This window comes from Vanellus vanellus (assembly GCF_965231255.1).
Source record: "Vanellus vanellus genome assembly, chromosome: 5".
NCBI classification, from domain to species: domain Eukaryota; kingdom Metazoa; phylum Chordata; class Aves; order Charadriiformes; family Charadriidae; genus Vanellus; species Vanellus vanellus.
In genome coordinates, this window is record NC_138910.1 from 53,657,412 (window position 1) to 53,671,901 (window position 14,490).

General features: G+C 37.6%; 1 protein-coding gene across 1 annotated transcript in view; it reads left to right on the forward strand.

Annotated features, from left to right (window-relative positions):
* SUCO (SUN domain containing ossification factor) overlaps positions 1 to 14,490 on the forward strand; it is a gene marked incomplete at its 5' end in the record, with an annotated part of 41,361 nt that overhangs the window by 23,561 nt on the left and 3,310 nt on the right. The window contains 10 exons of the mRNA XM_082484027.1: positions 905 to 1,010; positions 2,914 to 2,934; positions 3,170 to 3,225; positions 4,239 to 4,330; positions 5,067 to 5,132; positions 7,867 to 7,941; positions 8,431 to 8,527; positions 9,617 to 10,783; positions 11,651 to 11,738; positions 13,157 to 13,261. Of these exons, the coding sequence (XP_082340153.1) occupies positions 905 to 1,010; positions 2,914 to 2,934; positions 3,170 to 3,225; positions 4,239 to 4,330; positions 5,067 to 5,132; positions 7,867 to 7,941; positions 8,431 to 8,527; positions 9,617 to 10,783; positions 11,651 to 11,738; positions 13,157 to 13,261 (1,873 nt within the window). The remainder of the gene's footprint in view (positions 1 to 904; positions 1,011 to 2,913; positions 2,935 to 3,169; positions 3,226 to 4,238; positions 4,331 to 5,066; positions 5,133 to 7,866; positions 7,942 to 8,430; positions 8,528 to 9,616; positions 10,784 to 11,650; positions 11,739 to 13,156; positions 13,262 to 14,490) is intronic.

Sequence of the window (14,490 nt, forward strand, 5' to 3'; positions counted from 1 at the left end):
AGTTCTTTCCATGCTTCCTGTGGGTTTTTTCTCTTTCCCACCTTAAAAATGAAAAGGAAAAACTTGTTGAAAAGTAGTAATGAAGCATCAGAAATTATACAGTAGCTCGGTAGTGGATGGCAGATTATAAAATGAGCATTCCTTAACAGAATTCCACTGGGGTTGTGGGCTGTCTCGTCCCCTGTCATTCAGACCATTTTCACATGGCTTAAGCTGTCTTCAGTGCTGAACTCTGTCCAAACCTATCCAAATTATTTAAAAAGAAAAAAAAAAAGTGCACCATTGAGGAATTGGAAGGGGTAAGAATACTACTGGTTGGCCAAATAGCTGGTTAAAGGGTGGCTTTATCGTGTTTTAGGCAATGTTGCACCCCCACCGCTTTCTGGGAGCGAGCAGATGATTCTGGTATATGAAAGAGGAGACGTTCACACAGTGCATCAAAAAACCTCACTTTCTTCTTCAATGCTTAAAGCGTATAGATTCTGATTTTCAACACTTGGTCTGTTGCTTAGTTCTAACTCTGCTTTCCTCACAGTTTTTTTTGAGCTTGCTTACAATAATATTTACAATCTGTCACTTGTGTCATGTTCTTCAGTGTTCATCTGAGGTAACTTTTCAGTTCCAGAAACTTTACTGTAGGCTGGCTGAAGTTCAGTAATTGGATCCAGTATAGAGTTTCGTCCTTCAAGGGCTTGCACACTGTTTTAAGTATGTGAAGAGGTACTGCTGAGGTTTTGTGTTGGGACTAGCTTTATCTTGCAACTCTTCTTTCCATAAAAAACATATTACTGATATCTTGCAACTGAAAAAAATTCTCTGAGAAGGTGTTTTGGGAAACTTCAGTAAATGTCAGTAACAGTAGGTTCTTGCATTTCAGTAGCTGACTCCATTGTTTATTTTCTAGGTATCCAACAAACAAATGGATTAAATTAGGTACTTTCCATGCCAGAGATGAGAGAAATGTCCAAAGCTTTCCTCTGGATGAACAGATGTATGCAAAATATGTTAAGGTAACTTAACACTGCAAAAGCATCCATGCTTCTCAGGGAAGGATGGGTTTGCTGGGCTTACCCTGTATAACAGAACATCCAGAGAAATGTATTATCAAAGCATACTTTACCATCAATTATACTGGTTTTGTTAGTGGCCTTAGTGTGATTGCCATGTGCTAAACCCTTGTCACACAATCACAAGTATATTACCTTTCTTGTGAAAAGGTAACTGAGAAGATCTTGGGAAGCACCTATTACCTTGTGTCCAAGTGCATACTGAGTTGGTATTTGAATTAGGAAAAATCCAGACAATGTTCTATTCTATTTGACTTAACCAACTTCTCTTGAATGTAAGATCAGAAGTATTGACCTATTTTGTCTCTTGGCTGTACCCACTTTATGTATATATAATATACATATGCATTCCCTGCAGCACAGATTAGAATATGCATACTTCTTGATACTTTTGTGCTGTATGCTGCTATATAGTTTTAAGTGAATCTGAAAGAGTAAGCATTTGGATTCGAGTCTATTGACAAGAATCAGAAGTGCAGCTTTGCAGTTATTCAATCATAACTGTAACTCATGCAAATTATTTAGGCTTACTGCTGCTGGAGCACTTGCCATGATCTTTCCACCTTCAAAATAAGTTGCAGCAAGCTATCTTTACTCAGGAGAATCAAAGAGAATAAAACTCCATCAATAATGTGGTACTTGGATTGGGATAAAAGCTTTTGTGAAAATACTGGGATGTAGCAGAGGTTTAAATTCAAATAAAATACAAACCTTCTAGGTCCTCTCCAGTGATGTGTTATCTTCCAGTTACGGTGCTGCCAAAAAAAAAAAAATTGCTTTGTGCTACTGAATTATGATTTGTGCTTTCATGAAGAAGTAGCTATGAATGATAGTTATCTAACTTCACTACTCAGAAATTCTGTGTGAGTCACAGTATAAAGATTTCATTTATTTTTAATTCTGGTTTCTGGCTGAATTAATGCCTTAAGGTAGCTGGAATCTTACTTGTCACGGAAGTTCCAGAAGTATACTAGATGCTTCAGCACTTCATCCCTTGGTGGATACAGTGTTCTGCCTTGCATTATGTAGCATGGTAAAATTCTCAAAGGGTTGTTCTTGTAACATTTTTCTTTTATATGAGAAAAAGTAAGCAAGTTCTGAGTGTGCCTAGTCTACAGAAGTTTGAGTCCAAAATTTTTTTCAAAAAGTGTGATTTTTGAAATGGCTTAATGAACTTAAAAAAAATGTAAGAGTGCTTTTATGGGAATAGTTATCTTGATTTCATGTATGGATTGTTATAGTCCTTCATCGGTAGTGTCTATATAATGGTTTAATAAATGCATTCTATACTTGCAGATTAATTTAGATTAAATATCAGTGTGTAGTTAAGTTCTCACTAGAAATACACAGATGACTGAAGCTTCCAAATGTATTATCAGATGCTCTATACTTTTTCTTTCCATAGCGTTTCTGTAAATTGAAGCATGTTATATTGAACTTCAGGCAGTAGCAGTACATAGAATGCATGCTATAAAGGTTTCTTTTTCCTTTTGAGTCACTTTCTGTAATCTGTGCTCTATGAGGGAAAAAAAATACACTTAGATTTAACACACTTCAGTATTCTGTCTGCAATCATGCTGCCTGGAAAAATTGAATAATTGGTTAAGTTCATTAATAAAACACTTGTTGCATGTTACCTTCTGTCTGCAAGGTACAAGGGTGAAATGAAATTTTGCTACCTATGGCAGATGTAGTCGTATTGCAACTTCATCCTTCATAACTTGTCTTCTTAGGCATTTATAGTACTGAATTAAAAACAACACTCTGTAGTTGCCTGTGGCATGTGTTCAGCCTTTGTACTGACATCTATTTTTTTTTTTTTCTCTTTTCCTTTCTCTCGCTTCAGATGTTCATCAAGTACATAAAGGTTAGCAACTTCTTCTTTTGGAATGATGAATGCATGGGGCTTGGGGTGTTTTCTACTGCGGCTCAGCACTTTAATGCATGGCAAGAACAAATATTTCAGTCTTTTCTGTTATGGGCAATCTAAAAATCCCTGAAGTATACAAAACTTGCAATTTCAAGATTGGATGTATATGTTAAATGAACTCTTGACTCTCTGGGTCTTTGGAGTTTTATTTTAAGTATCTTTTGTTCTCTAGGTGGAGTTGATATCACACTTTGGATCGGAACATTTTTGTCCTTTAAGTCTTATAAGGTAGTATCTTAAGTGTTTTGTCTTTCTACCTTCTTGCAGTGAGGCTTAGTGTGTTGTAGTAATAGATGGGCAACAGATTGTAGTTTCCAGTTTAAGTTAGTTGGAAATACTGTGAATTGAAGTAGTTAACTTACTGGCTGCATAGCATACTTCACATCTGTTTAAAGAAGCTTTGAATCTTTGTATTTGGTTCTCCAGTATGTAAGGAATAGTTTATATTTGAAGGGGGGTGTGAGGAAACAGGAGCATGAGCAGCCTTATAGGAGGACATGAGCATTTCAAGGCTAACCATGTGGAAAAAAAGGAACAAGTGGTGAACTAAAAAGAGCAGGTGTGGTGGGTGCTTTTGAGAAGCTGCGATGTTGCATGGCACCCCAGGTACATACAGTTGGTAATGCTTGGAACATCTAAATCAGAACAACTGTGTGTCTGTAGTTCAGAGAATAATCAGCCTCTGTACTGCTCCTAAAAAGCCAATTTCAGTTCCCCTATCAAAGCTATGTCAGGATTTGAACCCAGGAGTTCTATATTATAAGCCAAACCATGTTTTCATTTGACACGACTGTTTTAAATTGAATTAATTTTATATGATTTCGGCAAAGCAGCTCAAAGACAATATAGCTTGCAAACTGAGGTAGTCATGAATAGATGCTCCTAAAGTTAGTCAAAGGTGAAGCTGAAGAGGAGGTGTAAGAGCTCATGGGGAGCTTAAGACAAGGAAGTCTAGGTATGAGTTCAAGTTTAAAAGGAGGAAAATTCTCTTTGGAATTACTAGAATTACAAACAGGATCTTGGTTTTGGTGCAGCACTTGAAAGCATGCCATGGACACTGGATACAAGTTTGAGGAAAATATGCATACCTGTTCTTGGTTAACTGAAGGCAACTATTGCTTATCTAATTTATTTGCTACATATTATAATTTTAATATTTATTATCTAATTATCAATTATGTCAAGTAATTACATGACTAATAGACTAATACTAGGTTTTTGTTTTAAAACTTTGTTCATAGGGTATTTGGTACTAGCATGGTTGAAGAGTATGAAGAAATAGCTGATTCTCAGTATCAGTCTGAACGACAAGAACTCTTTGATGAAGATTATGGTAAGCAAATAACTTTTGCATTTCTAGCCATTCAGGTATGTCTTGTGCTAGCCTGGTGGCTTGTCTTTTCCTGCCTATGATAAATTATTTGACTGCTAAATTTACTCTTACTCTTGTTGATAGTATTCCAGCATTTCTGGGCTTATCCAGCAATCCTTCGAAGTTTTAAACAATATATTGTAACTATTTGGAGAGTTCTTAAAATGCTATTTCAGTCTCTATTTCAATTGGCAGGCTAGGCAATAATATCTTCATGTGCTCACAGTAGTAAAGAATAACTAAAATAATCAAAGCAGCTTACAAAACAGCTTTATTCTTAGGGTCCATAGGCCATTTCCTGAGATCGTTTGTATGATCAATACTGCAAGCAGTTGGGAAGGTGCTTATTTTGGCTTACAGGCTTTGTGTTTAAATAAAAAAAAAAGTGAAAACGCCTACCTCTGACCCTGGTGAGGAGGAGGGGGAAGAACCCTACACAAAGCTCAATGAGCTGTTTGCCGCATCTGTGTCGTGAATCCTGGGGAACCATGACGCTTGAACCCTGAATCTCTTTGAGTTTCTCGTTGCTTGGAGCTTGATATTTCTGTATGTGATCTGACCTTTAACTTTTTCTGTAGCTTTATTTTCATGCTGTCAAACTGAAGTAGTTGAATGGCATGTCGAATCTTGAGGTTTATTTTCTTTGCCCATGACACATTTAATTTTGATAGTCATAAGTGGTCTTCTTTTTACATAGATTATCTACTGGATTACAATACGGGGGAAGAAAAATCTTCAAAAAATCTCCTTGGTTCTGCTACAAGTGAGTACTGTTTATTAGAAAAATTATTGCTGTGCTGAAACAAAATGAGCTAATAGAAAGTAGAACAACATTTTGTCAGGTAACAGCTACAACTTACATATTTTTCTGCTGAAACAACTTATCGTGATTCCTATTTAATTGCATAAGAATAAATAGTAACAGTTTGAAGTTGGCGTATCATTCTGAAAGTGTTCTAAAAATATAACTTTCCACTTTTAATGATCTCTATTTCTTGGAAACTTTGCTTTCTGTACTTAAGGATCCTGAGCACTTAAAATAATATGAATGTTACATAGGACTGTAAATAACCAGTACTAAAGTGCTGTAGAACCTTAGTTATTCAGAACTTGGAAATCTGCGCTTAATCAAAGTGCCTTATGTTTAGGAGGCCATATAAAGATTTACTTTGTACAGCTTGAAAGGAAGGAATGGAGAACACTTTCTGAGAAGGCTTTTATGTAAATATTGTAACTTCTATGTTCTTAAGAGCTGTATATCTTTTTTTTTTTTTGAGAGAGAATTGATGGTTCTTGACTGTCTCTTGTCACTCTTTCATTGGAAAACCTCAAGGTGTGGGGTTGGTTTGGCTAAGACTATTTGAATATTCAGTTTCAATGGTATTAACTCCTGAGTTATTTAGGATAGTATCAGTTGTCATATAACTTCTGCTAAAGAGCTCTTACACTGTACCACTCTTTCTTCTGTCCCAGGAGTATTGCACTTAGTGCAATAGTTTAGTGCACTTTTAGTGCACTTTTTAGTGCACTTTTCAAAGGGGAAATAGATAGTGGAAAAGACAGTTTATTTCTAAATGTTAACCTCTCACAGATGAGAGAAAGCAGTATATTCTTCCCTGGCACTGCTTATCTCTTGCCTTTGACTTTCAAAGTTTCAATTTTCAAGCTGTCTTGATGAGGTGTATTCACATGTTCTGTCTGCGAGTGCTGTATTGCAAGTTTTTTTGTTCACTGTCTAAAAAATGCAATGACTCTTCTATTGGTTGTTTTAGAGTACTAAAGCCAAGATTAAAAGATTTGAAACACCTATTACTGATAGTGCTGTAGAAAGACAGCTGAGCACTGAAACATTGCAGTGATCATTATTTAGTTCTGGCTGGTGGATCTCATTATTGAGACCTTTTGTGTGGCAGGGTAGTCAATGTTCCTTTTTTGGAAGGAATACTGAGTGTTTGGGTGTATTTTTTTTTATGCTGGGTTTTTTATATGTGCGTGCTTGGACAAATGTGATGGACTTCCATTTTGTGTCATTTGTCTTAAATAGACAGATACACAGCGAGGAAGAGGGTCCTCTGAGGAGGAGATAGTGGGATTCTCAGACATTTGATCTCATAAGAAGTATTTTGCAGTCTTCTGCTAGTGTGACCTGTGAGGGCAGCTCACCGTTCTTCCTCCGGCCTTTCTCCTAGACTTGGCAGGCTTCTATACCAACTCCTAATTCTCACTCTTTTTCTGTTTCTCTGTCAATAGTAAGAAACCATTCATACTTCAAGTTTAACATCTTTTATTTATCATGACTTTTCAAAGAATGCAGCCCCAGATAATATAATTTGGGAATGTAGTTTCTGATGCATTTTGGAGGAAAGGCAGAACCAAAATTTTGAACAGAGCTTCCTGGAGTCTAAGAAATTTGTCATGACTACTAAAATGCATCTCCAACTTCATGAACTTAACCATGTGACAAACAGTAGATGTATGTTGAGGGGCAGGGGAGAGAACTGGACAAAATTAGGTGAACTTTTGAGTGTTTATAATAAAGTGCTCTTTCCCTGTTTCTTGTTTTCTAAATAAACCTGGCAATGGTGTTTGTTTTGAATATCAAGACCAAAGAGTTGGATATATCTAATGTATCTGCGAATATAGAACAGACAGCCTTTGCATTTACTTCTGGGGATTTTCTTGGGGGAAACACTTTTCTACTTAACAGATCCTTAAAAATATATATATCTAAGCCAGATCTGTGGATATTTGTTATGGTTTCCTTCCAGTTGCCTTGACTGATCTAGATTGCATTCAAGTAACAGTTTGTAAAGTGTAGATTTTCTTCTTCAAATCTTAAAATATTTAGAATTGTTATGTTGCAGCAGTGTCAGCCGAAAGTAAGATTAGGGATTATGGAGGGGAGATATGATACAAAATGACAGAGTCCATCTTAATTTGAATGAATCTGTAGTTTTCCGTGTGTGTCCTGCTGTGGACATCCTGTGTTCAAAGGCAGAATTCTTGTCTTGCTTATTTAGTAAATGACACCTCTTGGCTCACTTCTTCAGTCCTATTATGACAAATGATCCAACCTGTCTTTATTAGACCTCCTCCAGAAGCCTTTAGAGTGTTCAAGCTCTGAATTTCTGGCTTGGAACCTCCCTCAGTGGTTCACATGCTCAGATTGTCAGAAAATTCCACGCTTAAATATTCTTCTGTTTGTCTTACTGTTCCCTGGTTTCAGTGGACTAATGATCAGTGAGTACTTCCCACTGGTGTGAGAAGGTCTATTTGCTAAAGGCTAGATATGGTTTGTCAAATATACGTTTCTAGCTTATAAACTTACGCTTTAAAAGCAACAGATGCATCCAGTATAATAGAATGACCGGAATTTTTTTATGGCCGTATGCTGTTAGTCGTTTCAAGCAAGTGTTACAAAATAGCAGGTTGCTCAGTGGTGCTAATCTCAGGGCCCTCTGAATATGTCCTTTTTGATTAGTTGTTATCTCTTTTAGATGCTATCTTAAGTATGGTGAATATTGCTGCTAATATGCTTGGAGCCAAAACTGAAGAGTCGTCTGAAGCTGAAGGTATTTTTTTAGGATTAAAAGCATTCTGGAAAGTTTGAATTTGTTTTTGTTACTTTGTTTAATTTTTTGTGAGGAGTTGGATGATCTATGCTTAAATGACTCTTTCACCTTTTATGGCATACCTGATTGGTGCCATGAAATTCTTATCCTACTGACTATGAAAGGTGGAGCAAAGATGCTGAATTTGCTGAGAAGGGAACCAATACAAAGTTAACGTTTGTTTGTTCAGCTATGTTGATAGAATTTTATTCTGTATTATCCATCTTCAGTTGTACAGTCTTAACTTGCTGCTTCTTCCTGGAAATACTTTGAGACTCTCCATAACATTGTATACATAAACTGTCAGTAGCACTTTTCATTCAAATAACTTTGACATCTGCAGTTGCTTTGGTATGGCATTTAATCTAAAAAAACCCCAAGAATGCCCCAGAATTCATTGAAAACAAACATGGTTCTTGAATTGTGTTCACATTTTACTCTTCCCTGTAGCAGGGAACAAAAGTGTGTCTGAAAATGCCACTTCTGCCCCTGCAACTTCAACAGCTGCACCAAGACTTCCTGAACCAACTCCTGTTCCTTCACCAGAGTAAGTGATTGGTGTTGGATTTTTTTTTTTTTTTTTTTCCAGTGTGTTCCTTGCAGGGACTAACACCAACCAGTCTGGAATCTTTGGTAGTAGAATGCTTAGATATGGCACACTGCCTTAAAGAAGTAAAAAGGCAAGTATTTGGTGAAATTTGTAGTATGGTAATGTACTAAACAGGGAAATTCACCACTTCAGTTACTGTTTATAGTTATTTTACATTATGATATGTTTTGGTTTAACACTTGACTAAATGTCAAAATGCATCACTAACTTTTTCAATTGTTTGTATTATTTTGTTTAGAAGAAGTAGGAGTGTTTTGCTCTTGACTATTGCAGATTTCTTGGGTGGAAACTGACTTAATATTCTTCCAGGTTTTGCAGGTTGTCTCCTGCAAGGGAGACTAATTTGGAATGTAAGCTGTATTGCTGAAACTTCACTTAAATTGTATTGAAAAAAATTCTGTTAGAAGCTTATCTTTTTTGCTAGGCTTTCCTTGATGAAAATACGTATGCAAAGATAAGGAATTAGGTTAGGAAGAGTAGTGTATAGGTATTCTGTGGGGTTTATTTCAGTTGATTACAATTGTTTAGAATTAATTTGCTGAGACTAGCTCTTAAATGTTGTCCTGGTCTAAACCATGACAAGTGTTAAGGCATGACTTGTGCTGTATTTAGTGGTTTTATGGTTTCCTAGCACTCTGATTATTAAGAGACTGAGGAAGGTCAGTGGGAAGGTTGTGATTCTTGCATTTGCATTTGAAGATAGCAGCAGAAGAGTAAGATGCTTGCTATATAAAAACTTAGTGATATTTGAATTGGTGACTTTTTTAAGGGGTGAGGCAAGGGGCAATATCTGATTGAGAAGGCTTGCTGTTTCAGAAGCAAGGGTTGAAATAATTTACTTTCAAATTGGGATTGAAAGCCACCAGATGAAATTCTAACTTACAGAATTTCTGACTGTGTTCAAACTGGCTTTTGGTCACTGGAATAAGCTTAGCTAATTTTCTAAAAGGTCTTACTTTTGCAGTGTTCCAGAGTAGGCATGTAAAACTGTTGAAGTAACATCCCATCTTAACTCTTTCATTGTAGACTTGTTACTACAGATATTCCACAGATAGATAAAGAGCAAGTAATTGTGGATTCGACAAAAGAAAGTCCTATTGTTCAGCTAGTACAAGAGTATGAAGAAGATACAAGCCAGTCAACGGTAACCTTGCTGCCCAGTGATGATCAGGAAGAAGAAGCATCGGCATGGTTTGAACTTGAGACAGAAAAGTACTGCTACGATATGGCAACAGCATGTTGTATTTCCACCTTTTCAGAATATCTGTTTAAATGGTGTTCAGTTGCAGTAGCCATGCATCGGCACCGTAGTAAAACTGAAAGTAAACAAGGGCAAGATTACTCTGCTGATGTTCAGCAGCCACAAACAGATCTGATCGAATCTATACATACGTCAATAGAAGAGCCTCTGCCTGAGCAATTAGACAGCAAAGTTGAGAGACCATCTGGATCTACTGTTGCAGTTGACTTCAGCAGTGTGGTTCATGAAGAGATCGGTAATGAAACCACAGATTTGATTGAACTGGAGCCAAGCCATCCTCAAACTGTCTCTCAATCCCTCCTCTTAGAAGTTACTTCTGATGTTAAGCCATTGCCAACAACAGACATGGTGTTGCAGCCTGCAAAAGGAGATGCAGGCCAGGTAGCACCAAGGGTGACTTCCCAGGTGGATATAGCTGAGATCAGTGCAGAAACAGAAAAGGCTGAGAGCTCTATTGCAGAAGAAAACCCTGTAGCTTCTGAGACCATTGTGGCCACTGAGGTAAAAGAGTTGAGCACAAGAGAGACTATTGCTACTCCAGTGATTTCAAAGCCTCCAGAGACTGTTCTGCAGCCTGAATATACAGTGGGCATGTTAGTCAGTGATGCTGAGGAAGGAAAGGAAAGCACTCCAGAAGTGCAGAAACCTGTTTTGCCTCCTGTTGAGTCTTCTGCATCTGCTGAAACAAAGGATGATGATCAGGCAACTGAAGAAGCTTTAATGGCGATTCCGGTCTCTGGGGGACCACAGAGAACAGCTACAGACTTCTATGCTGAATTGCAGAATTCCACAGATTTAGGCTATGCTAATGGAAATCTTGTTCATGGATCTAATCAAAAGGAGTCTGTCTTCATGCGCCTTAATAATCGCATAAAAGCCCTGGAAGTAAACATGTCTCTCAGCAGCCGTTATTTAGAAGAACTTAGTCAGAGGTAAGTCTGAGGAAGACTGGTAAGTCTACTGTATTTAAATGTGATTTTAGCCAACTATACAAAGGAACGTACACATACTTCTGTGTATGTAATGCAGCAGAAGCTGAGTATAATCTAAATCATAGCATAAAGCTTTATGAAAAGTACCTAATCCTAGGTATTTTACTGGAGACCTAGATGTCTGTGGGTGGCAAGGGTTCCCATTTCTGTATTTCAGATACAATTATGTTTTTGGGGGGTGGGAATATTGCTGTGGGTTTTTTAAAAGGTTAAAGTGTTCCAGGATGTAAGCGCTAATCCCATCCATAATCCTTTCAACAAAAGGACACATCCTCCTGTTGCTGTTAAACTGAATGACGCAGCCCTGCAATGCCTTCTTTACTGAATTGATTGTTTCCACTTAAATTACTGTTATCTGTAATAACTCTTGTTGAGGAAGGGAGCATGGAGAGGGAACCCAGAATTTTCTGAGGAATGTATGTAAATTAATGTTTATCTGTGATGCTCCTTAGCCATAGGAGAATTGGGAAATTATACCAACTTCAGAATTGGTTCCAAGGAAGGGGATCTTAGTTATGTTTACTGTTGTGATTCTCAGCAGTCAGTGTTTTGTAGAGAATTCTCCATAGTGAATTCTAGTCAACTGGTGCTAAGCTTTAAGGTGTTGTAATAGATTTGACTTTAATCTTGGAAAAAAACCTAGAACACATCCCTGTTTTATGCTTAAAAGGAAATACCACTTGACATTTAAATAAAACTTATTTGGACAAAAAGCTTTCCCTTTGCATAGTGGTATTTCTTAAAGACAAGTCTAGTGCTAGGGGTTATATGAACTGGCATTTCAGAACTTTGCACTCTTTGTTTTAGATACCGGAAGCAAATGGAAGAAATGCAGAAGGCTTTCAATAAAACAATAATAAAACTTCAGAACACCTCAAGAATAGCAGAAGAGCAGGTATGTTTTTTTTGGAGTACTTAAGTGGTTTTGTGCCTCGGAAAGTTTACTTTTAAGAAAGAGTTGCAAGGAGGTGCAGAAATTCTTTCAATTGAAGATTTTTTGTTAGCTGCATATCTGCTTTTTAAAAGCAACTCCATTCTGTGCTTCCCCGCCCCCTTTTTTTTTTTCACCCCTGTAATACATTTTTTTGTATGTTCTCAGTTGTTGTAGAATAAAGCTATTTCCAGGTCTCTTTCCTGATTTTTGTATTTGAAGGAAAAAAACAGTTGTTCAGCTGGTAATGGCTAAAACTCTTAAATGTCTTTTCATTGAAAAGTTATCCAGGTCTCTTCCAACCCTTGTTTCTTGGTTGCAGCTACACTCAAAACCATTTTTTTTTTTTAAACTTAGTTTGTTTTTCATCTCTGACTTGAAGTATAGTTAGTCAATTGCCCTAATATTGCTGAAGAGACCTAGCCTCTAGAAGGGAAGAGGGGTACAGTAATGGCTTATGCCAAATTTGCATTTGAAGGCATAGTGCACGTAACAAAAGCTTTAATTCATTCTTTAAAATGTGATTTAGGGAAGTGGGAGCTGAAGGATGCTTTCCCTGATCTGCCATCCTAGCTTTCCTGAGCAGCTGTGAAATATAACATTAACTGCAGTGCTGAGTAATCACTAAAGCAACTGTGCATGTGGTGTAGCAGGCTTAATCCCAAACTATCTGAAAACTTCTGAAGTACAGTCCCAGGCCCATAGTTTGTTCATCCATCAACAGTGAAGAAAACTGCAACTTCCCTGAGATAATCTGTGTACTCTTTTCTGCTTTTCTTGAATAATATCTAATGATGGTCAGTCTGAGGTGCTCCTCTGGGTTAACCTCCCCAGTATTCTGCTCACCTTTCTTAATTTCTCGTAGGATTAAAAATTCTGTTAGGGCTCTTTCCAGGAAGATAATAGCTACGACGTTCTTGTTCCTGGCTGGCTTGGGCTCCTGTCATTAAGTGGCTGGATACCTGATCCCAGAGCAGAAGCTGTGCATCAGCCCTTAGACTTTAGTTCTGTGTGGTCATCTGCATGTATATTTTGTAACATGACAGTACTCAGCTTCTTGATAGCCATTGCATGGTGCTGGCTACTTTAATCTGCCTTTAATGAAGAAAGCAGAAGTCACTGTAATGAAATGCACTTGGCATAACGTTACAAAATGTTATTTGATAAGTAAAAATGTTGGTTTTATGTGTGTATATGACTAATGCTGCTTAAGCAGTTTCAAATGTTATATGAATGTTGTGTTGAAAACAATGCTGAATAGGTCGTGTGGCTACAAAATTGCCTGGCTGTCTCAGATAGAATGCTAACTTGGTACAAGTGAGAGTATATGATAATGGGTACCTGACAACTAAACAGCATGGCCATGACTCTCTTTAATACAGGATCAGCGGCAAACAGAAGCAATCCAGCTGTTACAAGCACAGCTCACCAACATGACGCAGCTAGTTTCCAATCTGTCAACAACTGTGGTGGAATTAAAACGTGAGGTAATTATAGTTCAGCAATGTAGCACAAGAACTCAAAGGAAACAGATGCATAATCATATCTTAATTTGAAGAAGCCTGGAGTCTTTAAATGAAGTTTTTCATTTCAGAAGTTCTGTAGTGTTGCTTTCAGCCTGCTTTAGCAGCTAGCCAGGGAAGGGAAGGAAAGTTTGAGTAGCTTGAGCTGTCATGGGCATAGCAAGATGGTAATAATTTCTACTACAGCCCTATTAGCCCCATGATTGTGGTCTTGCCCTGGTTTGAGGACAAGTCTGAGCTAACGCGAAAGGTAAAACTTTGTTGGAATAACTTAGTATCTCAGCCTTCCTGTAGTGCATGGGAATTGATGTTGTTCTGTGAAATGATTCTTAATTAAATTAGAAGAGTAATCACTGACTTTGAAATGGCAGTAATGGTTTGTTGCACCTGCAGAATGTTGGATGTGTGTCAGAGGGAATGGTAAAGTTCATGCTTCAAGAACTTTCCTGGCACTTGCTGCATTGTGTAACAAAGCCATGCAATACAACTGGTTATATAACTTCAGTAAAATGGGGTGCTTTGCAGTGTCTTGCATTTGTTGTCCACTTAAATATTAAGACTCTTGCCGTAGGAGGTTTAGTGTGCAAGAGTGTACTGGCCACTGTTAGAACTGGGCTGTAATAACAAATGAGTATGTGGAGGGTTGCACTCTTAGCTATTGAATGGCAGGCCCATATGGCTAAGACACCATTCTCCTTTCCCCTCTGGCTATTGTGATCTTTCAAGATTAGGTGAATCTTGGCAACAGTGTTAGGAACACATTTTCGCAAATGTTTATGTTCTCCAGCCTGGGATTTCAAACGGTAATATAAACATGACCTTCTTTGTTTTGTGCATGTTGCCAAAGATATCTCTTGAGCTGTTTTCTAACACTGAGACTGCTTCTTTGATGCCTGGCTCGCTAAGCTGCTCTTCATGGGCACTGTGGTTTTAACCAGGACTTGACAGTGGTGACCATCAGAGTATGTTAGATGAGTATCCTGGAATTTGAACACATGGCTTTCCCTGAACTCAACTCTGGTCACCTGAGACTATTAGTCTGAGGCGCTTACTCATTACAAAATGGGAAGTAGTGTTCCTTGTCTTTTCTGAAGTCATGGTATGACTTCTAAGATCTCTTAGTGTGTTTAAGGTAGTTTTTTTTTATGAGAAGACAACTGTGCAATTCACTTTTTTAAACATTATCTGGAAAA